The sequence below is a fragment of the Pollicipes pollicipes genome, unplaced genomic scaffold, assembly GCF_011947565.3.
Source record: "Pollicipes pollicipes isolate AB1234 unplaced genomic scaffold, Ppol_2.1 Scaffold_4219;HRSCAF=4965_pilon_pilon_pilon, whole genome shotgun sequence".
NCBI lineage: Eukaryota > Metazoa > Arthropoda > Thecostraca > Pollicipedomorpha > Pollicipedidae > Pollicipes > Pollicipes pollicipes.
In genome coordinates this window covers 11,475,851-11,500,281 of record NW_023596448.1, presented here as the reverse complement: position 1 = coordinate 11,500,281, position 24,431 = coordinate 11,475,851, and the positions used below count along the sequence as shown (strand labels likewise).

The 24,431-nt window shown below is 56.2% G+C and overlaps 1 protein-coding gene across 1 annotated transcript; it reads left to right on the top strand.

The window, feature by feature from the left end:
- The first annotated feature begins 3,508 nt into the window (after positions 1–3,508).
- On the top strand, positions 3,509–24,313 carry LOC119095835 (rab11 family-interacting protein 4). Its single transcript, XM_037218686.1, has 11 exons — positions 3,509–3,513; positions 6,384–6,422; positions 7,134–7,248; positions 17,172–17,297; positions 18,946–19,064; positions 19,822–19,939; positions 19,988–20,041; positions 20,837–20,984; positions 22,138–22,265; positions 23,463–23,489; positions 24,176–24,313. The coding sequence occupies exons 1-11, from the start codon at positions 3,509–3,511 to the stop codon at positions 24,296–24,298; spliced, it is 1,002 nt and encodes a 333-aa protein (XP_037074581.1). The 3' UTR covers positions 24,299–24,313.
- The last annotated feature ends 118 nt before the right edge of the window (positions 24,314–24,431 follow it).

Genomic DNA, 24,431 nt, shown 5'->3' with positions numbered 1-24,431 from the left:
GGTCGCCGCTGTTAGACCTGTCGTGACCTCGGGCAGTTACGGCGCCGATGACATTTGCCCTCCTGAATCGCCTCGGGCGTTGCAGCCAGGCGAACTTCATTGCTGTGTTACTTAAACCTTGGCCAGAGCTGGCCAGTGTTTAAGTGGTATAGATAAGATAAGGCCAGCATAAAACATACCGAACGTTTGTGTAGCTATTCAGAGGCGTGCAGTTTATACGGTGGGAAGACGGTAGCCGGCCTTATGGGGATGGGTTGCATGCTTTCATTGCTATTCTGGAAAGCGTGTCCCATATAAAGCATGGCTTTGTATCGGTGGTATGTTGATCCAGCAGTCCGAAGTGCGCGTTTCCCACGTGGAAGTGGCATGCCCTGCCGCGAAGAGGCGGTGCGATGATCGTGTTAAAGAGAGGAAATCAACAGTTACCGAATGGCAATCACCGCCTACAGCCGCCGGCAGATTGTAAGCATGCCCTTGTTTATGAGACAGGCCACGATTGGTTAAATGGCTGACATCGCACGGCAAACCCTGGTCTTCAGGTTCATTCAGCTTCATTCGTTCATGCTCTGCAGGTTGATGACATTTGCCCAACGAGACGAATGTGGAGTTGTCTCGCGCCCGCTTCAGATGCCGCGGGTGTAGCCAGAGGTCATGTGACGTGTATACCCTGCTCCGAATCCGACTTTGGACGTAAAAGGCCGCTCGGCATTCCTTGGAATGGGGGCTCCGGGGGTCCAGCCGCCGTTCTCGCCGACACTGTGGGACCAGTGTGTGGTAAACAGAGTGTCCTTTGTTCCCTCAGATAGGCTACCATGGCTACACTGATTGTGGGAATCGGGGTGCATTTTACCTGACTGCCTTAACAAAGTCGTCATTTGTAATTATCCACACCAACATAAGTCATGTGTCTTTCAACCTTGACAAAGCGTAAAATGCGTTACGCCTATGTGCAACGAGGATATGCGCCAGCTAGCCTTAAACCATTTAATTACCGGCACCCCTACAAAACTCTGTGGAATGCATGCACGCATACGTGAATGAAAAACTCTGAAGAATGAAAACTTCAACGTGGTTTACACCTGAACTCTGGCCTGCATGGCCCCATGTTTGAAAAGCTGTCGTCCACACTTGTGTTTGCAGGCCCATCTCATGCATTTTTGATTTACTGTGCCGTGGCCCATAATGAAATACCGACCTGTCTCGTTTTCTTACCCCTCTCAGAAAAATGGATCACTGCGAGGGCCCGGAGCCCGTCGCACTGATTTATGCTGCGCCTTCGGCTTGCCTGGCCTTTGCTAACTGGCTGAGCGTGTGTGGGGGGGGGGGGGGAGAAAAGCTGGGCGAATATCCCTAGCACGGTAAGAGGTGATTACTTGCATCAGAGCTGAAACCTCTGCAGTTGGCCGCTAACTAGCGTCTTTACTCCCGCTGTTTCGTTAGAATCTAAGCGAGCGAGATTTTAGCCCGGATGGCCAGAACGGCTCGGATGAGCATGACAATATGCAATGGGGATCGAAGACTATTCGCACAAGATCGCGCCCGTCGCTGCCGAACGTGGACTCGGACCTGTTGCTGGAGTCCGACAGCTCTTTACCGGGTTAGCCGTGGCGGCGAGCCACTGTGCGTTACATGGTGAAGGTAGTTTCGCCATCGGGACCGGGCGCCGACCGACCGACCAACCGAGCGCGCGCGCTCGCGGCGAGCGGCGTGCACGCCCGTTACCAGGCGCGATTGGCCCGGCGGGTGTGACGTCACCCCATCGGAGTTACGTCACTCGTGTCTGTGGCGTCATCGCTCTGCCCTCTCAGACGGTAAACGAATTAGTGGCGCTCGGCTGTGAGGAATGGAACCCTGGCAGCTGTGGGGTGCTGCTGGTGGCGCTCTGACGGCTTGCCGTGTACCGTGAATGGAGCAAGGCATGTCCACGAGCTGCAAACGGGAGATTAGGGGTGGGAAAAGTGGGGGTAATATTTCCTTACTCCTGTTACCTATGTCTACCCCGACACCTTCCTTGTAAAGTTTTGTTGATCTATTTTCCTCCCTGTCGACATTCACTCTTCTCACAATCTCACTCACTTATTTACTTATTTGCTCGCTGGTTCGTTCACCTGTTCCACTCGTCTGACCCATGCGCCCACTTTTCCAAAAAGGCTGCTTTGTGGCTCGAAAGCAGAAGTGAAACCCCTAGAAAATGACGATATACCATGAGTAAATGCTATTTCTAGCTAGCCGACCAAGCTATCTTTTCGCGATATTTACAGTATATTTATGCCGACAAAGCAAGTTTGTACAAAATTCGACTCGAAGAAAGTGTTAACACAAGCCGTCCTTGATAATGAATTTCTGACCAGCTGAATATTTTGTCGCATAAGGACTGACTGCAAAAAATTAAGTGTGTGATAGCCTTTGGGTTCGCATCATAGCGCATGCTAAGGGTGAAAAATGCTAAGAGAAGACGGTGTAGCAATATAGGCGGGAGGCACATCCTTTAATCACAAAGTGTTTAAAAAATTGCAGTTTATCGAAAACTGGTACGGCTCTGCCACATCTGTCATGCTTCCGCTTCTTGTGTTTGATGTTCAAGCAATCAAAGCCTCCCCACGCTCAATTATCCCCTTTCCCGCGCTCAAGTAACTAGAGCCTTCCCGAGCTCAAGTAACCAAAGCCTCCCCACGCTCAAGTAATCAGAACCTTCCCGAGCTCAAGCAGTCGAATCCTCCCCGCGCTCAACTTACCAAATCATTTCGGCGCTCAAGTAACCAACCCCTCCCAATACTCACGTAATCAAGTCTTCCCCGCGCTCAAGTTACCAAATCATCTCGGCGCTCAAGTAACCAACCCCTCCCAATACTCAAGTAATCAAGTCCTTCCCGCGCTCAGGTTACCAAATCATCTCGGCGCTCAAGTAACCAACCCCTCCCAATACTCACGTAATCAAGTCTTCCCCGCGCTCAAGTTACCAAATCATCTCGGCGCTCAAGTAACCAACCCCTCACAATACTCAAGTTATCAAGTCCCCCCCGCGCTCAAGTTATCAAGTCCCCCGCGCTCAAGTAACCAACTCCTCCCAGCACTCAAGTAACCAACTCCTCCCAGCACTCAAGTAGCCAAGTCCCCCGCGCTCAAGCGGCCAGAGCCTGCCCGCGGCCCTGGCCAGCGTGCAAGTGGAGCGCCGGCCAGCCGCCCGCCGATTAGCCGGAGCACGCGGGAGCTGCCGTGATCGCCGCGGTGTCCGCAGCGACGCTGCGGGCGACATATTTCCCACGCCGTCTCATGGCTTTCCGTGCGTTTGGCTGCGCCGCGTCGATGCAGCTTTCACCAGCGGACGCTGCTGGCGACGTCCAGCTTGGGGGCGCTGAGTGGTGACTGACAGCAGCGCGGCCCACACTCCTCGTGAAGATCACTGTCAGGGGCGGAGCCATCACCGGATCTTCGGGTGGGAGCGTGCCAAAGTATATATGGGAGCAGGCCCTTGTGCTTGCGCTACAGCTGGGGGTAGTTTTGCTAAATGAGGTAGGAGGGGGGCTGAGCATGAGAAAATCGCCACGACCTATCTCCAAAGTAACCCAGTAATCGATTACCCAAATTTTGCCCACTTTCTTTTCAAAGGGGGCAGAGGGGGAGGGGTGCAGCCCCAGGCTGGGAGGCCGGAGCCATCCCCCCCCCCCCCAGCTGGGTAGCAAACTACACCCATGCACTAGGACCATGTGTTATCCGCGTCCTGGGTACGAACCCCGTCCTGTTGGGTGCGCTTAGACCCGCCCTCGTTCCCCGTCACGCTTCCGCACCGGCCGGGTGCGGCACCTGAGTGGTTATCTCCACCTCTTTAGACGTCACGTGATCCGTCACTTCGCGTCAGGCCAGCCCAGGGGCGGCGGGCCTCCCTGGAGGTCTGGCCTTACCGCTGTGAAGCGACGGTGGAGGGGCTGGCGGCGGAGGCGGTTCGGGCGGCCCGGCGGTCGAGGGGGCCAATCTGTTCCGGCGGCGGCGGCGGCGATCTGTGACGACGCTGCTTCACCGAGCGCCGAGCCCGTCATTAGCCACCTCGCCCACGCGGCGCGGAGCCTCGCGTTCTTGCCCCACGAGCACGCCTGTGCCAACACTCGAGGTCACGCGGGCTGGGTGCATTGAACCGCACCGAGCGTGTGCGCGTGCGCATGGACGCAGGCTGCGTGTGCCCTGCACGCCTCAACTGAGACGAGGCCTCGCCTTACGGACGCCCGTCCGGAGTGGGGATTCGGCGGTGGTTTGCGAGCCAGTGGAGCGGGTCGTGTCCCGCCGGCTCCCTCCCCTCCAACTACCCCACACCCAGTGTCTGTTCTGGCATGGACCCTGCCTCTTGTCGAGAACAGGTGACACGGCGTACGGCCGGGGCTCGCTGACGGGGGGCGGGGTGGGGAGCTGTGATTACTGGCCACACTCACGTCACAGAAAACAGGCCCGGGGCTCACTGACAAAGGCGTGGTGCAGAGCTGTGATCACTGTCCACGTCCCAGGCCACAGGAGCAGGTCCGGGATCACTGACGGGGGCGGGGTGCAGAGCTGTGATCACTGGCCACGTCCCAGGCCACAGGAGCAGGTCCGGGGTCACTGACGGGGGCGGGGTGCGGAGCTGTGGTCACTGGCCACGCCCCAGGCCACAGGAGCAGGTCCGGAGTCACTGGCGGGAGCGGGGTGCGGAGCTGTGCTCACTGGCTACGCCCACGTCATAGGAGCAGGTCTGGGGCTCCCTAACGGGGGTGGGGTGCAGAGCTGTGATCATTGGCCACGCCCACGTCATAGAAACAGGCCGGGGCTTACAGTGCCTGCTGGAAAATGCGCAGCATCATAGAAGCCTTTAAATTCACCATGGGTTGTACCTGATGTTTTTTAACGCAAGTGAGCTTACTTTAGAGAGATAAATGCAAGCCATTTAGCTGGCGGCGGACCTTTTCTTGTGACTACCATGGCTGTATAGTCCACTTTTTATCCGCATCCTCAGTAACTGGCTTAACATTTTAGTGTTGGGCCTTATTTAGAACATGTTTAGCCTTCATCGACATAAATTCCATCATTTGTTCCTCTCTGTCTCTGCACAGTAAACGGGACATCCACATAAGAGGGACTTACGTAGCCACGTCTGTCTCTGCACAGTAAACGAGTCATCCACATAAGAGGGACTTACGTAGCCATGTCTCTGTCTCTGCACAGTAAACGAGTCATCCACGTAAGGGGGACTTGCGTAGCCATGTCTCTGTCTCTGCACAGTAAGCGAGTCATCCACATAAGGGGGACTTACGTAGCCATGTCTCTGTCTCTGCACAGTAAGCGAGTCATCCACATAAGAGGGACTTACGTAGCCATGTCTCTGTCTCTGCACAGTAAGCGAGACATCCACATAAGAGGGACTTACGTAGCCATGTCTCTGTCTCTGCACAGTAAGCGAGACATCCACATAAGAGGGACTTACGTAGCCATGTCTCTGTCTCTGCACAGTAAGCGAGACATCCACATAAGAGGGTTTTATGTAGCCATGCAGCGCCAAGCAAAGGCGACGAATATTTGCTGCTTGATCTAGACAGTGCATGTCAAAGCACCCCTGGCCCGTCCTGTGTATTTTGCATTGATAGCCTGTGTTTAGACGTATTGACTGATCTGTATGCGGAGATCGATCTGTCGGCTGCATTTTTAAACTTACCGCGCGCCCACCATGCGGCTGGTCCTGCTGGCTCTGGTCCTCACAATAATCCGGACGAAATGTTGAAGCAGCCACGGATGAGCATACGGAGCCATGACTAACGGACAGAAGCAGGGCTAACGTCAGCAGAGCGCGTGTTTTTTATTATTATTGAACGGCAGCAGCCCACCAGCGCTCTTGCGCCTCTCTCCGCCTCTCACCACTCTGTCCACCCCTCTCTCCGCCGTCCCTCGTACCCGGCGCTGCGGGTTTGGTCGCCCTCCTGGTGAAGCGGACCGGTGAGGGTGGCGGGGGGAGACTCGCGCTTCCGGCCGGCTCGCGGACCAACGAGCGAGGCCGACGTGATCAGGAGCTCAGGAGGTCGAAGGCCTGACCTGGCCATGACAGCCGGAAGGCGACAGAGATGGGGACGGGGTCATGCAGAGGCGCGAGGCTCAGCTGGGCGCCCGCAGCGCCTCTGGGATAGTTGTCTTGCGCGCAGGGCCAGCACAGGGCGCCGGCGTACCCAGTGTAGGCCGCTGGTTGGCATGACCATAGACTGTGGAACGTCTCTTATTTGCGAAGCTGTGACGTCATTTCCCCACGCTCAGCGTTTGCCAGACAGCTAATGTGGATGACGTGAATTCACTGATAGCTCGCATGGGGATGTCCGTGGCTGCAAGTGCTGGTGGCGACACTTTGTCTGATGGCATTTACCCTGTTGCAGATCAAACAAGCGTTCGTCGCTGCCCTCCGGCATAAGCAGGTGAGGTGTGCGCAGCCCAGCCACGCCGGCCGAGTCCGGGGGGGGGGGGGGGGGCGAGACGGACCCGCGGTATACCATCGATATACCGACAACGACCACACTTTGGAACGAAGCGTTCCGTGCACTACGGCCTCCGAGCCGCGTGCTTTGGGTCACTGCGATGCCGAGTGTTAAGCTCAGGTCGAACACGTGACACCTTGTGCAGATAGCTGTACACGTGCTTCGCGACCAGGAAGAGACTGTCTTTGTGACTGTTTTGGTGACTGTGTGACTGTCTTAAGGGCTATCAGGAGGTCTCCAAAGCTTAAGCTTTGACATAAAGGAACATTGTGTCGGGAGCGTTGCACAGAAATAAATGCTTTAAAAAACTTTTGATGCCCCATTTCCCTCCCCCCCCCAACCTCCACCCCGCCCCCGGTACCCGTAACAGGGGCAAGTGCGTGTGGGTCGTGCACCACAAGCCTCTTGTCGCGATCTGGCATGGTAGTCATTACTAGAGCTCGTATTGGGAATAGATTGAGGCCAGGCGATTTCGTGTTCTTAATGGTATAATGTCATATATGTGATGAGCTGGCTCCGCACCACCTTGCTCGGTTAAATTAGTATTTGTAATTATCAGGAGTGCGTGGCAGGCTACGGTTAACACCGTGTGTGGCGTCCTCTGTCCAAATACGGGTTGGCAGCCCGCTCACTAGATGTCTCTGCGCACAGCCCCGTGTACCGGACTCCCAGCTTCAACTCGTCGGGCCGAAGTTCCAACTGTGATGGCGAGGACATGTACTCAGATATCTCCATAGAGGATGACGTCAGCGACCTCAACCAGAAGGTGAGTCGGCGTCGAAAGGAACGGCGAAACTCGGCGACCCTTGGGACGAGCTTGTGGTAAGCATCAATGCGTCGCACCGTGGCAGGTCACAGGCCCGCATCGACTGGTGTCCGGACAATCAGCTTTTTCATAAAACGTCCTCACTACCTGTAACAGGAATAATAGCTTATGCACAGCGAGTGACAGGACTTAATTCAAAATTGGTGCACGATGTACGACGTGACGTGTAACTTAAGCTGACTTTCAGTGCCTCCCTAGTTTATTAACACATTGATGTAATGCATTGTAGCTGTCAGTGAACACACCGATTTGGTGCCATTGGCATTTGGCCATTTTCTCATGCCACTCTCTCCCCTAAAAACTGGTTGCATAACTCAAAGCGTCGCTAGACGTTTATCTAAAATCTCCTCCTAACAGCCCCGCCGCCGGTCTTTGTTCCTTGCGAGCACAATTTACGCAAGACGCGCACCATTCTCTCTGCATGGGCCAGCGACCCACCGCGGTCCGCTGGCTGTCCGCTGGACCCTCCTGCCACTGCAAAGTCGGGTGAGGTTGTCAAGCCCCTGCTGTCCCGCGCCGCGCCGACGACGGAGTGGTGTCACGCGCTTGCCACGCAGCTAGAGTAGGTGACGATGTGTGATATATCAGGATCTGCTGAGGGACGGGATACGCGCCCTCTAATTAACAAGTGACAAAAACAGCTGTCTGGAGGAAAGAGGGAGGGGCATGCAGACTGCCTTGTTACCTTCCGTCACCTGTATTTTATGTGGAGCCTCTCCTCGAACCCTTTGGCCTGGGGCGGTTAACTCCGAAATCATAAACATCCTTCACGAACGCTGCATGCACCTTTCCTTCTCATTGCATTTCCGCCACAGGAGACAGAGACCGCGTCGTGTCCCACCGCCCTTTAAAAAGCTGGCTGCGCTAATGGCGGCATCTGCCTCTGATGCCACACGTGCAGCGGCCATTACGGCGACGCGGGTTGTTGTGGCTCGCTGGGAGTAACGGCCGCGCCGCGTGTGCACCCACATGTGCCCTGCCGACTGCGCTATGCACAGCGGCCGGCGCTGTGCAGACAGTGATTCACGGCCGGCGCCACTGCACAATACTCGGGCGTTTTTGTGCCGCGGCGGAACGGTCCGTAAGGGGGTGTAACGAAGCGAGGCTCGCGTTAATTGCTGCTCCGCCGGGGGACCGGCAGCGGATAGGCGCGTGTTTCAGAGCACCGGCTCTGTAGGCGTCTGTGCTGGAGTTTAGGGAGTTTGGAAAGCACTGCAGCCCACTGCGAGGCTACGGAGCTGTAAGCCCGCGTTTGTCGGAGGGTGTCACTCAATCGGGGGACGTGCGGTAGGTTCGGTCACGACTTTGTCCATCAGTAGCTGCATTATGCATGCATGTCCTGTTTTTTGCATGAATCCATTTCATTCAACTGTTTCGTGCGTTTAGTGCCCACATTTCAGCTGGTGACAGGCAGGGTATATGAACTAGTCTCATCCGCGTATAATGGAACAGCTACGCGCGCATCCGTGCATTTACTTGCTTCCTTCGGGTTGTTTCTTCTGCGATGCGAAAGCTGCCGCCTTCAACGGGATCCGAGCGCACAGGAAGTTGAGCCAGCCTTCCCACATGTTTGATAAACACAGCTGGCCTGCCCGCGCCGGGTTCGGCTCCACGCCGGAAGTCGTGGTCTGGCCGAGGTCTGCCCGGCCCGCGGCTGGCTGTGTCGCCGCAGCCGTCCTCTCCAGCCTGCGGGGCAGCCGGAACGGCGCGCTGCACTTGGACGTGGAGTGCTGCTGTGTGACCTCGCTAGTGTCTGTTCCACGGGGTCCGCGTGTCAGGAGCCGCTGCAAGCTGGGGGCTTGCAGTTGCGATGTTTATCCTGATGTGTTCCTGATGATGAGGCCCCGCATATGCGTGGTCTTCACATTCTGTCCGTTGTCTGCTCTGCCGATTTGAATTGATTTTTGGCGGATTTGATTTGGTGTTTGGTATTAAAGAGGAATGGGCGCACGTCGCGCACCCTTTTGTAATGTGCCACCGAATGTAGCGGTCACATTAGGACCATGGACCATGGCGTAACCCGGGTCCAAGCCCGCGCCACCATCAGGGAGCCAAATGTGCCAACCACTCGGCCACCACTCCCACGATGTCTCCGCCGTTGATATATTTGGGATGTTCGAGCAGAAATGTTAGCTCCATTTAAACCTTCTCAGTCTTGATCACACGAAATGCGGGGAGGGCATTGCAAGATGGCGAAAGCTTGCGTCAGTTGGGCGGGAGAAGCAGGGGGGGGGGGACGAGTGGGGAAGCAGCATATTAAGATGCTGACGACTTTGATGTCAAGGGGCTTTTGGCTAAACGGTAGGTGGCACGTGTGTGTGTTGCGCCCCCCAACTGAAGACTTAGTCCACGAATTAAGGAGGGGTGCGATCACTGCCCCATCTCGCCCACGGTTGCACCGAGCACCCACTTTTGCGTCGCCTCCGTCCCCCACCCCCATCCCCCACCCCAGCTGGCGCCAGCCTGACCACAAAGACCTGGACGCAGACGCGTGTCACCCGCCGCGTGTGAGCTCTGGCGGTTTATGGTGCGGCGAGGAGACGCTGGCGCGGCACTGGCGCCCCACACCTCCGGCCAGCGAGTCCCGCCGCACGCACGTGCCAGCCACACGTGGCCACGGGCCAGGGTGTGGAGTGCTGCTGTGCGACCTTATAACCAGATCAGGTCAGGAGCTGGTCGGGGCGCTGCTTTAAGACGGCTGAGAGGCTCTGTGATCTTACGTCTGCTTCATTTGCATTGCTGCTGTGTGCAACACCTCCTCAAAGCGAGCTAGCTGAACTAACCAATTGCTGAGAGAAGCCCGAAGCTATGCAATGATTCGCACCACACTGGGAATAAGCCAGCCTTGCTCGTGTGGTAGCCGCCTTTGAGGTAGACCTCCGGCTAGCTCCTTGTGCGCCACCAGTAGGCCCTGACATCGCCATGGGCCATGCGATTTCGTTGTCACGTGACACCCGTCTGAGGCCCCCCTCCCCCTCCCTCCATCGGCGGTCACCAGATGCCTCAGCTGCACGCATCTCACTCTCCCGTTTCACCCCATCCCCGCGCCGCTGACTCAGCGGGGGGCAGCGGCAGTGGCGCCCCCGTCGGCGGCGGCGGAGGCGGCGGCAAAAATAGCCGCCGGCAACGGCGCCCGCGAGGGTACAGCGGCGCGAAGGCGGGCCGGCCAGTCCGACGCGTAATCAGCGTGGCCGTGGGTGCGAGGTGCCGCCGGCGTGGTGCGGCCGTGGTGTGACGAGCGGTCAGTGGGGCCAGCGTCGTCGGCGGGGCGAGAGGTCACGGCGGTGAGGTCACGACCGGGCTGCAGGCGCCTGGCTGGGCATGGAAAAGTCGCAGTGGGCTGAATTGAGGTTGTGCTGGGTCGGCGCAGGGTCACAGTGAGTTAGGGCGAGGTCACGTGAGGTCAAAGCCAGGAAGAAGAAGACCAGAACGGGGTCATGTTTGGGAAGGCCGGGCTGCGTTTTCTTGTGCGAGGTCATGCGTGCAAAGTCATGCCGCTGATGGTCATAGAGTAGGGTGCAGGGCATGCAGTACAAAGTGTGTGAGATGATAGCCTGAGTTGGGTTGCACCGACCGAGGAGACCAGTGGCTTAGAGCGTAGAACAACTGATCAAGGAGCCCGGATTTGTGCTTTCCTCCGAACACTTCCAAACTGGGCACTTGTATAGGCCCAATCTCTACCTTCTCGCGGTTTGGGCTCCTTTTTCGGAATACAAGTCTGGGATGGATGGGACAGAATCTCTCCCAGCCACTCGGTCTGCCAAACGTTCTGTTGCCGTCCTGATGGGATCCATCGACATGATTCCCCAGCACAGGGCGCGATTCCATTTCAAGACTACGCAGCCAGCACCTTAGTGCGAAATATTGTTTGACTTTAGACAATCTCTGAGACCATAACAATGGCCAGCGCTGGTCCGTATTCCTCCGCCGGGTAATTGGACCGGGCATTAATCACATTCTGCAGCCTGCGAGTCACTATCTCTAATACCGAGGCTATCCCAGGCCTCATTAGTGGAATATAACCGGCAGAGCCGATGGCGGAGAGATCCAAAGCTTGGCGCGGTTCATCGGATCGGATCGGATCGGCTTGGCACGGTTCAGGCTTGGCCGACGCGCATCGGGCTGGACGCCTGTTATCAAGTGTGGTGCTGCTCATCTTGGGGGGGGGGGGCGGCCTGGTTAGCCGCTGATGGGGCCGTCAGCGCCTTCCGTGACGTCACGGCACGCTCGCACAGCCGCATCATGACGTCATAGGCAACGCCAGCCTGGGAGCCATACAGGCGGCTGTCAGTAACGGCGTAGGGAGAGGAGCGCGTTAGCGATTGAGATCGGAACGAGGGGCGATGTTTATTTTTTTATGTACCACGCCGGTGGGTTGAGACGTCTTGCGGGGCACGACAAAGCGATCTGATGAAAGACGAAAGAGGTTGCAACTGTCATCTTGCAGGTTATGTCAAAAACTCATCTGATGGCAACAGACGCCTTTGGGGACTAGCACACCGTTTGGTTTGAGCAGTGCGTTGGTTAAGTGTGCCTGAAGCGGAAATAGAACAGACAGGCGGTCACCGATCTGCCCTTTATGCACACAGGAGGTGAATTGCATCACCCCTCCCCTACCTCAGAACTGTCGTGCGTCCTTGTTATGAAGAACTGCCTGGTCAGTTTATTTTCCGTGAATGTCTGTTGATGCTCTCCAGCCATGTATGGCATAGTTATGCCTGAAGCCTAAGCACAGTGTGTGAGCCACGCGCGGTCACAGCCGGTGTTGGCCGAAGCTGAATACCAGTTATAATAATCTTGTGTCGTGCACGATCAAAGGGCTTCTAGGCCGTGATGTTTTAGTTTGGCCCTGGATGATAAAGTTTGGTTAATGCGTGAAAAACATCTGCGTTCCTTCATGCTGTCACGTACTCTGCGCTTTTTTTGCACCCTTGGCCTGACGACATTTGGACTCCTCAACCTACGCGACTGCATGCTGAAACACTGCACGCTTCACGTGCAAATCTACGTCTAGAAAGTAAGAGGGCTTCTAAACCAAGCCATCCGACCGGCCTGAGATTCACCGCTTTTCAGCGCAGCAATACAGCCGCCAGCGTTTGTGAGAGCGCGCTTTTAACAGCGGCGCCCGAGTCTGCTAGCGCCGGCAAGTTGTTTAAACACCAGACCGATAGTTCTAAACAAAGCCACCCAGATTTGGGAAGCGTCCAAGGCGCTGGACCCCGCCTAGAGATTGAGGCCGGCAGCGCAGCGGGGGGGGGGGCTTGGAGTCTGCCTCACCCGTTACTGTTCGTGTAAACTGACCATTGATACGACACCAACTCACCGGGGGGTGAGTTGGTGTCGCTGCTCAGCGTGGCCTGGCCTGGCCGTGCGCTCAAGGGTCACCGAGCAGACGCTGCTGGCGCAGGAGGTGTCGTCTTTTGCGGCGCTTCGTGTCAGCTATTGGCTTATCTGGACTCTGGCTGGAACCAGGCTCTGCTTATTTCACCACCCGAGTAAGCCTTTGCATGCAATGCAGGCATGAACTACCTGCGTGCCCGAAATTGCACAATGGCTGCTTCATAATGCTTCTTTCTGTGGGTACTATATTGTTCATACGTTCACACTTCTACATAAAACGTAGCTGTTCAGGTATGATAAATTTCAAGCATTAAGCAGCTCATTAGTTCGTGGGCATTTGCGGAGTCAGAGATCTCCTGCCAGTCACATTTCCTCACAATGCCCTCGTGCAGCTGGCCAGTTTGATGGAGACTTGCCTGCGGCGGCCCGTCCCGCTCCCTCCTGGGTTTATTTATTCTCGCCCCACGTCGGGGTGATGTCATCACGAGGGGCGCGGCTGAGCTGAGCATGCCCCCCGTCAGAGGGGTCGGCGAGCACACAGATGTGTCAGACCATGATCTAACCCGGCCCCGTGGGACAGCCGTGTCTCGAGTGAGACCTCGGGCCGTGCCGACGGCTGAGCACCGCTAGGCGCCGCCGCAGATCGGTATGAGGAGCGCGATCTCTGGCACGGGAGGTGTTGACGGGCGGCGCCGGCGAGTCAGATGCCAGGGAACCCAGTCCAAGGTGGCTGGCAGTTCGGCGCCCGCGCAGTCGCTCTTGAGAAGAGGTCTGAGGCGTGCGCCAGCCGGAACAGACCGGACATTGTCACATTTCTGAGAATCATTTGGGACCCAGCCAGTCTTCCCGAGCTTCCCGAACTTCAAACTAATGAGGTTTTGATATCTACGTATAAAACAGGTACCTTGACCAGTACCAGGAATTACGAAGATAGGACCAGGCGGGATAAATATGAAATATGTACGTTAGTTATTCAATACGCCAAGTTCACAATCTCTACGAATTCTGCATCCGTCTCACTGTGACCAGCACTTAATCTCTGGGACGAAACTCTGCCTCTGGGACGTAACTGGTGGGAGGGTTGGTGGAAGGCGGCGGCGCTCTCATCGGGAAGTCCTCTGTTTCCGCCCCCGGGCGCTGGCAGCCGTCCACGTCGTGACCTCATCGGCGCCCGAGGCTAAATATTTGCCGACACCCAGGGCGGGGCTGTGAGTTTTCACGCGCGGCCGCCGCGGGCGACGGCGCCGCGGAGCAGCGGGACCTGTGATCCTCGCCTTTCCGGAGCGTCAGAAGAACCGTCGCTTTTCGAGACAGACCATCAGCAGACTCAGCGGCAGGTCAGGTCGGCGGCGTGTCGGGTCGTCAGCGGGTTCGTCAGCGCCGGCGATCGTCAGCGGTGCTCGTCTGAGCGGGTTCCAGCCGCAGTGCAATGTTGTTCAGCGGCGGCGGCCGGTGAACCAGGCGAGACCAGTGCTCGGGAACGGTGCAGTTTCGAGCGTCGCCGTGACGAGAAGTTGACCTCAGAAGGGTCGGAATCTCCCGTGGCCGAGGCGTATGCGGCCAGGAGCAGGTCTGCACCCACGGCATCCAACGCAGGAGACGCTCATCTCACGCCAACCCGTGTCGGACGCCCGCTCTGTGACCGTGCGGCCAGAGGTCAGCCGCGGCCCGCGTTGTGCGGCCTCACCCGTGACCCTGGGATCGGAGGTCATGGCGCGGCCCTGCAGCACGTCCGACCACCCGGACCTGGACAGTGGCCTCGAGGACGACCTGGTCTCGTCGGTCGGTGACCTGCGCTCCGTCAGCGACCTCGACCCGGACGACCCGGCGCACGCGACCGGTAACCGGTCGGCGTCGGCCGCGCCGGCCGTCTCGCCGCACCTGCGGCAGTTCCTGCGCGCCATGCGTGCGCCGAAACTGGCGCGCTCGCCGGCGGGAGGGTACGAGCTCGGCTCGGAGGGCGGTGAGGGCCGCGGGGACGCCGAGCCCGACCTGGAGTACGACTGGTGGGAGGGCCAGTGTAGCTTCCTCGGTGCTGGCCCGGCTGAAGGCGACGTCTTCTCCTGGCACCTGGACACGTTGGAGAAAGTGAGTGGCGGTGTGTGTTTCCGTGGCAGTAGCGGTCTGCAGCTTTGAAGAGCCTGGGGAGTAGCTGACTGTTGTGGGAGGCTTCTATCTGCGGCAGATTGCTCGGCCTATACCACCTCGCCGCCGGTACCTTCGAATGAAAACATGATGCTGGGTAAATCCGCCGAAAAAAATCATGTTTGAGGTGCCCGGAGGGTTGACCAGGGGGCTTGGGATTTAGTACATTTTGCCATGGGACGCTTCAACCCGCCACTATTTCCTCAGCGCTCCCCACTCTGATGCCACTGGCTGCCGACACGCCAGCTGCCGACACCCCCCTACCTGCTGGCCTGATTTGGTAAAACAGGACCCGGTACTGGCGTGCGCGGATGTCGAGCGATGGTTCGGTTACGAACCCATCGGAATGGAGATGACGGGACGTGACGTTGATGAATCATGATCGCCTAAGATAAGAAGTATCGATGTGATCACATATTGTGATGAGGCAGGTGAGCTGCCGCCCAAAGTAAACGTGTTAGGTGGCGGGGATGAGTCCCCTGGGTCCCGGCCTGGCGTCAAGGGCGCGTCAAAACTCGACCTGAGGCCGATTGATCCACTGGAGAGGTGCCAGCTGGGCGGCGCGTGGGATCCCGAGTTCTGGTGCTCTAACTGGCGCACCTGCCTCGCGGATCTCAGAGCTCATGGGCAGCGACGACTGCTTTCCTGCCGGATGCGTCTCGCGGTAGTCCGCCATGAAAGCTCCGCGTACACCAAGTGAAGTCGTAGTCACTGTACGTAGCCAAGTTCCCGCCAAAACGAGGTCGGGTCCGCTCGCGCTGCCGCTGGCCACTCCCTGAGAAACTCGAGTCGGCGGTTGAGAAGCTGGCGTCACCGCCACCAGACGGGGCGGCACGTCCCGCCTGCGACTGCGGTGACTCACGCGTCTCCCGGCGGACAGCGTCGGCGCCGGTTGCGTCCCCTGCGGCGACTGCGCCGACGCTCCGATCGAGGTTCGCTGGTCACATCCGCGCCGTGCGTCTGCTGGTGTACTGCGCGGCCGTGACGTCACTGGTGTCGAGGGTTTGCCCGCACACGAAATAGATGTGGGATGTTTGCTTAGAGAGACTTTGCAGGCGGCTTGTGGTGAGATGCCTACCGAGCAGCGTGTTACCATACCAGAAAAAATCGTACACTCGTAATGCACAGGAAACTCATGCCCAAATTTACTGTACGTTGTTTCGAGAAAATCAGTGCCGCTTTTCCGATGAAGATATACTGCAGCTTGAAGCACAGTTACGAGACACAATGCCATAACTTGAGTGCTTTCTCTAAGTCAGGTGCAAGCTGATCGTCAGTTAGGTGTATTAAACTGAAGCATCTCAAGGCTCGGTAAAGATGAAATGTGTACGTCGTACAGTTCAAATGATTAATAGCATAAGCTCGATAGGCAGGCGATTACACCCACGAACGCTTCATTTCATCCGCATTGGGTGGGCTGCTTCATTCGTCTCTATGAGAATGGCTCAGGCTCTCAGCCCTAACGAGTTGACGGTACCTTGATCGTTCGCAGTGCGTACCCAAGACGAATTTTTGATCTCAATCCAACAATAAGGCCCTGAGAGTGACATTGAGTGATCCACGTGACTGAAATGGGTTCCTATGACCCGACTCTTCTCGACGAATCCTGGCTAGGCTACTGATCGCTTGTATGGCTTTCGTCGACGAATAAACCCAGATGAGCTTGTTCCCGACGGCCTGCTTAGCTTAAAGTCGTGCGTTGTACCTCACCGCCAACTGTGCTGTCAGCCTTTCCGGTTTGTCTCTACGGTTAATGGCCTGATAAATCGCGTAGATGTGACATGACATGACGTGACGTGTGCGGAATGCTGCGAAACGCCCTTCTCCACTCCCCCTTTAGCTTGTTGAGCCCTTGCTATGGTGTCATCGCGCGACTCGTGTTGAATGAGAGATATCTGCACATGATATGCGTAATGTTCAACATATCTCCTTTGAGTGCTATTGACGTGAAACAGCAGGCTCTTGTTAACCTGCACCGTATGATCACGTAACCTGGGACTGTTTGATCTCATCAACTCGCTATCAACAATGCCTGAAAGACGTCGTTCGAAGCACGAGAAAGTTGTTGGGTGCCAGTGCATGTGTACGGTGCGAACATAATGTCGCTTGAATTACAGTATCACTTAAAGAAACTGGCTGTTTCCCATGAACCTGTGGCCTGACGTCGGCCTTGACTGAACACTTCAGTAGAGATAGTACACTGTAATGCGACCTTTTTCCCCCATCTAGCCACGACTTGATTTCACCAGAAGGTCCCCTAATCCTTGACCTAACTGTCGGCTTGACTTGACCTCTCTTTTTTTCTTGACCCTGAGCACATGCACGAGTGGTGGCTGGCCTGTTGCTCCAGGTGGCCTGACCCCTGACTGTGCCGCCAGGTGCAGGTGCTGGAGCGGCAGGTGACGGTGCTGGCGGAGAACCAGAACAACAACGATGACCGGTACACGCGCAGCAAGGAGGAGAACGCCGGTCTGCAGGCGCGCCTCATCATGCTGGAGGAGCAGGTCAGGGACGGGTCGCGCTGTGCCTGGGGTGTGACGGGTCTGCAGGCGCGCCTCATCATGCTGGAGGAGCAGGTCAGGGGCGGGTCGCGCTGTGCCTGGGGTGTGACGGGTCTGCAGGCGCGCCTCATCATGCTGGAGGAGCAGGTCAGGGACGGATCGCGCTGTGCCTGGGGTGTGATGGGTCTGCAGGAGCACCTCATCATGCTGGAGGAGCAGGTCAGGGACGGATCACGCTGTGCCTGGGGTGTGACGTGGGAACGTTAGACCCGCTGTCACATTTTTCGCCCGGCTTCCTCGATTGGAAAGTTTAAAAAAATCGGGTATTTAAGTGCGAAAGGTAACTGACTTTATTACCTAAAACATGAATGACACAAAAAGTTGTCCGGATAATTGTTCATTAAAGAAGTAAATTTTGTTTCAAAATTTGTAAATTTCAAACACTGCCCAGAGCTACAATGACTGACAGCATCACCCAAATTAGCATCATTTGGCTGAGATGGACTAGAGAAAATACAGTTTTGGAGGAAGGAGGTAGATCTATTTTTATGGAGGGCATACGATAAGGCAGTGCTTACAGTCTGTCCTCAGAACTCCGTATATTCTGCAATGTGTTTTATTTGGACGGTGTTCTGGGTATACAACCCTCAAACACCTGTGTCCAAGGATCTTTCCAGACTGCAATTCCAGCTGTAGCTTCTTCATTGGGATGTCTTTTGGATGATTTAGCAGCATCGTTGGATGCTAATGTAAGATCAGCATGATGCGCCGTGTGTCACTGAAGGTACCTGGTGGATAGGGTGGAGCCGTTGCCGTCATGAATGCACCACTGCGTTTTCACGCTAGAGAGATATGTGGGTCCTAGACATCCTTGTAGCGACCTTGTCGGTGGTGGGTACGTCGTAATGCGGCCGAATGACACGCTGGGGTTGGAAGAACATCCCCATTTTATGTCTAGTGCGCACTGTATAAATCCAATACCCATTATACTCTAATCCGTACTCAAATGTCACATATATGCCGATGACATGTCTATCGTGTATCAAATCATGTGTCAAGTTGTCTCACGACAGACAGCTTCGTATTTTTCAGCTTCGTGTTATTGACCGTGCTGTAGTGTGTTTGGTGCTGATCTTCCGGTGTGCTAGTGGCCGTGCTGTAGTGTGTGTGTGCGGTGCTGACCGTCCGGTGTGTTAGTGGCCGTGCTGTAGTGTGTGTGTGTTGTGCTGATCGCTGATCCGGCGTGTTAGTGACCGTGCTGTAGTGTGTGCGGTGCTGATCATCCGGTGTGTTAATGGCCGTGCTGTAGTGTGTGTGTGTGTGCGGTGCTGATCGTCCGGTGTGTTAGTGACCGTGCTGTAGTGTGTGTGTGCGGTGCTGACCGTCAAGTGTGTTAGCGGCCGCGCTGTAGTGTGTGTGTGTGGTGCTGATCTTCCGGTGTGTTAGTGACCGTGCTGATCGTCCGGTGTGTTAGTGACCGTGCTGTAGTGTGTGTGTGCGGTGCTGACCATCAAGTGTGTTAGCGGCCGCGCTGTAGTGTGTGTGTGTGGTGCTGATCTTCCGGTGTGTTAGTGACCGTGCTGATCGTCCGGTGTGTTAGTGGCCGTGCTGTAGTGTGTGTGTGCGGTGCTGATCTTCCGGGGCGTCTCAGCTGCGCGAGGTGGAGCTGCGTTCGGAGGAGCAGCTGGACTCGGAGCGGAGACGACACAAGGAGCTGATGCAGCGACTGGAGAGGGAGAAGACGCTGGAGCTGGAGAACCAGACCATCAGGTCAGTCGTATCACACTCTCACGACTCCCTTGGGCACACAGGCATGTGCCAGCGCTGAGTGTGTGCTTTTCTCGTATAGTAAGCCCGTTGTATGTCATGGTCTCAATTTCGGATTTTTGGTCTCCACTAGTTGCATTCCGTCATTAGAGTCGGTAGGCCTGAGTACATGAACATGTTACTGATTTGGCTTAAACTGTGCAACAGTGCTCCATTAAGGCCGTTTTTTAACTGCACCCGTGTGCGGTCAAACCGGGGCGAAACGTGGTTTGTGAGATTAATTCTGTCTGATTTGCGGTGGCCAGTGCATCCAATCACTATGATTACATCCACTCGATTGCGGGGTCATCGCGTCGTTCACAAAAACACTCGGATCTGGCTGCAAGCCAGGTGCGGAGGCTCCGACTTTAGGATCTGGAACAGTGAATGCGTTCCGTTTTCACGGTATTCTGATCCATTGGACGCGCCGGTTGTGAAAGGAGGTGTTTTCTTTCTCAACCTCATCCCGCCGCTTGTGACGTTAGAGCCAAGTGGCTCCAGCAACAGCCAGTGTCAGAGCCAGAGTCAGAGTCAGAGCCAGAGCCAGAGTCAGAGTCAGAGTCAGAGCCAGGGCCAGAGCCAGAGCCAGAGCCAGGTGGAGGAAGGCCGCAGTTATATCCGCGAGTCGCGAAGCCCCTTATGCCACATCACCTCACTCCGTTCAGTCTTCACATCCTGAGGAGCCGACCTGACGGTCCGTACCGCTCCCGCTCCGTCCCAGGCTGCAGAGTCTGGAGAAGGAGGTGCGCTTCGCCGAGGCGGAGGCGGCGCGCGCGCGTCAGCAGCTGGAGGCGGCGGCGGCCGGCCGAGCCCAGCTGGAGGAGCGGCTGGCCGAGCTGGAGGCGGGCCTGGAGGCGGCGCGCCTGGAGAGTCGGCGTGCCGCCGACCTGGAGCGGCGCGGCCGTCAGGAGCTGGAGCAGGAGCGCACACTCCAGTCGCAGGTCAGTGGAAGGGTAGGGGAAGGGGGGGGGGCGTGATGATGGCTGGGAGGGAGATGGGAGAAGTGTGAGTGTTGCGCTTCGGCACTTCGGTGTGGTTCGCGGAGTGTGGGACGGCGCGGTCGGAGACCTGCGGCGGGTATTCACGTGCGGCACTGCAGCAGCTAGCAGAGAGCTGGACTTCCGTTTTAATTGCGTCGTGGAAGTTGAAGCGCAGCCGACTCCTGGCTCGGAACTAATTCGCCTTGGGGCAATTTTGGCGTAAAAGGGATCACTCTTCATCCAGCCGTGCCCATTACCGTCGTGAAACTTTGTTCGAACTTCTTTGCGGCCTCTGGCAGTATGGTTTAGTGAGACCTGACCAGCCCTGCTTAAACCCTGGCCTCATGGACATCTTGTGTTACGGCCTAAGATCTGTATCTTTCTCAAACGGTGCCGGAGCTCTTTTTTGAGGCAGCCTGTCGGCGTGGCAGACCATCAAATGGTGATCGAGTTCCCTGTATTTCCGACCTGTCGACCTAACGCCGTGGTCGAGCTCACCCGTGTCCAGATTGCTGATCTCAGAGGGCGGCCGAGCCCTTTCGTGACCTGACCTCTGACCTCTGACCTCAAGGGATGGCCTAGCTCTTCCGTGACCTGACCCCTGACCGATAAACTCGGAGGGTAGCCAAGTTCTTCCGTGACCTGACCTCTGACGACCGCAGGGGGTGGCCGAGCTGTGGTGACCTAACCTCCGACTGTTGACCTCAGATGATGGCCGAGCTCTCCCGTGACCTGACCTCTGACTCGTGACCTCAGATGGTGGCCGAGCTCTCCAGCGAGCTGGAGGACACGCGCCAGCAGGCCAGCCTGCGCCTCAAGACCGAGTCGGACGAGTCGGGCGTGATGCGGCTGCGCCAGGGCGAGCTGGAGACGGAGCTGCGGGAGCTGCGCCAACGGAACAAAGGTCAGCAGCGGCAGCGGGTCCACGGCCCAGGTGACGGCCCCGGCGACGAGGCGGACTCGTGACCGAGTGATGAGTCCAGGGCGGACTCGTGACTGAGTGATGAGTCCAGGGCGGACTCGTGACTGAGTGATGAGTCCAGGGCGGACTCGTGACTGAGTGATGAGTCCAGGGCGGACTCGTGACTGAGTGATGAGTCCAGGGCGGACTCGTGACTGAGTGATGAGTCCAGGCGTCCCGTACTCTGCTGGGTGTCACGTGACGCGATGGCTGGCGTGAAGGCCACTGTTGAAGTAGGCATGTGTGGGGACATTGATGAGGACATAGCGGGGTGAATGAATCATAGACGAACAGATGCGGACAAGACAAATCATTGTTTCAAACAGGGCTCAGATGTCTTGCTCAGCACTTGTGCAGACAGATTTTACGTGGTTGCCGGTCTTTGCATCCTTGCAGTTCAACCATCAAACCGGCCAAATAAGTATTTGCTTTCGTTCCCTCACTCCTCTGGAGCAGCACGTGTGGGCGGGTACCGACACTGGGCAGGACTTCAACCTCTCGTGCCGATCATGTGCCGTGTGGGAGGGTACCCACACCGAGCAGGACTCCAGCCTCTCGTGCCGATCATGTGCTGTGTGGGTGGGCATTCACATCGAGCAGCACATCATCCTCGCTTGTCAATGATGTGCCGTGTGGGTGGGTACCCACACCGAGTAGGACTTCATCCTCTCGTGTCGGTCGTGTGTGGTCGTGCGTCCAGAGGCATATGAAGCTCACCATGCTGACGCTGCGCCACCCATAGCAGTTTGGGGGGTAAGCCGGCTTAAATTGCTTAAATCACTTTAACAATCACTACGCAAAAAAAAATTGCCACGATGCTACGTTGCTATCGCAGGCGTTGTTTGATCAGAGCCGTAATGGCGTCGCGGTGAGCTTTGAGCTTAGGGGATGCAAGGGGGTGAGGCAGAGTTTGCGGGGTCGAAAAACTCAGGTTTCTCTCTTTCGGATTTGGTTAACATTCGCGATCCAGCGGGCTTCACTTTGAGGCCAAGGGCAGGCCGCCCGGGCGTCGTCCCCCGGTGACGTCATTATCCCCAGACTGCGGCGCCTGCCGCCTCTGCTGACTGCCCCCCCCCCCCCTCCCCCCTCCCCGCAGAGCTGCAGGAGAGCAACGAGGAGCTGCAGGCGCAGCTGCTCTCTAACGGCCTAGAAGAGGGCCGACAGCTGCTGGAGTCGGGACCCAAGAGCCTGGCCTTGGAGCTGGAGGACATGTCGGGAGAGGAGGTGCGTACTCGGCGGGCCACGTGGAGGAAATCCACTAGATCAGAGGATGTCCAGGGAGCATTTATTTATCTCTGCTGGATGTGAATGAGTTTTCTATCTGTTTGGAGGGTGATGACCGGTGTGCGGTGGGTATTAGTGTGTCGTTTAAGGCGCTGAGTCTTATTTTCAATGGAGAGAGAAAGAGCCTCGTTCTTTTGTTCTCTCACTCAGGACCAGCCACTGTTGTTCGCACGTTACCATTACCATAAAGGTGTACTGGTCATCGCCCTGTAAAAGACAGCCAAAGAATGTCAGACATCGATTGGTGGACATATCTCCAGCAAAGGAAGGAACATTTAAATTTGTTTTGTTTTTGCCGAAGTTCGTTGTAACTAAGCACCTAAATGTGTTCGTGAGTGTCCATGCTATATGACTGCTACCTCGACCAGCATTATCGATTTGTTTGGCGGGTGAACAGTTCCACAATTGCAGTTCTGTTTTACTGCTACCGAGCGGTTTTATTTGCTTACATGCGTTGTCATGCACCTTTTAGTCGTTGCGCTTTAAGTACCGCCCTTTCTTACCATTAGACTGCAGTTGGGCCACAAGCGTTTTCATTATCGCTGAATTTCATCCATAATTTGACTATGCTCAATCTCCCAGTTTTCTCGCAGAAGCTGCGGCTAGAACGATTGGAAAGCGTGCGTCACGACAAACGATTTCGCTACGGTGGGCAGATACTGAGGATTTTTACACCTTCAGATACTGGGGATTTTTACACTTTCAGATACTGGGGATTTTACACCTTCAGATACTGGGGATTTTTGACACCTTCAGAACGGCTCGTGCCGCGAATGGTTTTTAATCTACATCTGAGACTTGCCCTGCCAGCCATGGCGCAGCATGTAGGCAGCCCGGGAGGTGAACACACACGGGCTTTTTCGTTTCAAGCTCGTTGTGAATATACGACGTGAATAATGACGATATTGATCTATGAACACGTCCATCCGACATTTAAAGGGAAGTAATTCCCCGTGAAGACCTAGATAGACAAGGCTTAGAGGCTATTCTAGATATAGTCTTTGACATGGCATGCGGGCGTCTAAAATTTAAATGACTCATGACGTAACAAATCCTACACTGTTCAACGACTGAAACATTAAAGCATGATAACATTCTTTGTGCGACATGCGTTGATATAAAACTGTCTTTTTCAAGGTCGATAGTGGTGAAACGTTGCAAAAGGTGAGAGGGGACGCAGATATGATTACGGTTGTACGAGCTTTCTATTAACACTAACACAACACCACTTTTGACGACCACCGCCCCCCCCCCCCCCTCCCCCCATGCAAGATTGCACGCGCATTCAACGCACAGGGAGCAGCGGCTTTTGGCCCGATATACTTGGTCACCAATCCATAGCGGTGGTGCTGTGCACTGAGGCAGCATGACAGGCTTATGTGTCACACATAGACCTTGCGTGCCCGCTGTGTTTGGTTTGCATCGCCGTAAGCTTGACCCTGACCTTATGGCACGCTTGTTTAATGTTTGCTGAACATCGCACTGCTGTTGGCACGCTGCATGAATGCATCTTGCAATGTATGGCAGAAACGTTTGAATGGGGTGTGTGCACCGCGATTGTGGAAGGTGTGCTTCTACGACTACGACGACGTGTTCAGCGTTTGGTGATTCTCTGCATAAAATCCGTGTATCGGTTGGTTGAGATCAGCCCGCCACGATGGCAATGACGTACAACGCGTAAATAGCGAAGGAGCTGGTGGGCCACCTGTTCGCGGTGTGCCGTCAAGTCATACACCGTTCGCATGTAAAGGTTCGGTGAAATGCACCTACTCCGCCGCGCAAAATCCCCGACAGTGTAACCTGCATGGCCTGGCGGTGCTGAAGCGTGACCCAGGTGTCCTCCGTTCCAGCTGAAGAAGTCGCTGCTGGAGCAGCAGGACGTGAACAAGCAGCTGCGCACGTACATCGACGGCATCCTGCTCAGCATCGTGGAGAACTATCCGCAGCTGCTGGAGGTGAAGCACAAACAGTGATATGCACTGCCAGGGGACGCCACGCGCTCTGCCCGGCTGGGACCCTCGCGACCGGTCGGAACGCTGACGTGAACAGTCGCCGAGCGCGCTGGACGACTGACCAGCCGCGGCTGACCTGTCGCCGAGGCGGGGG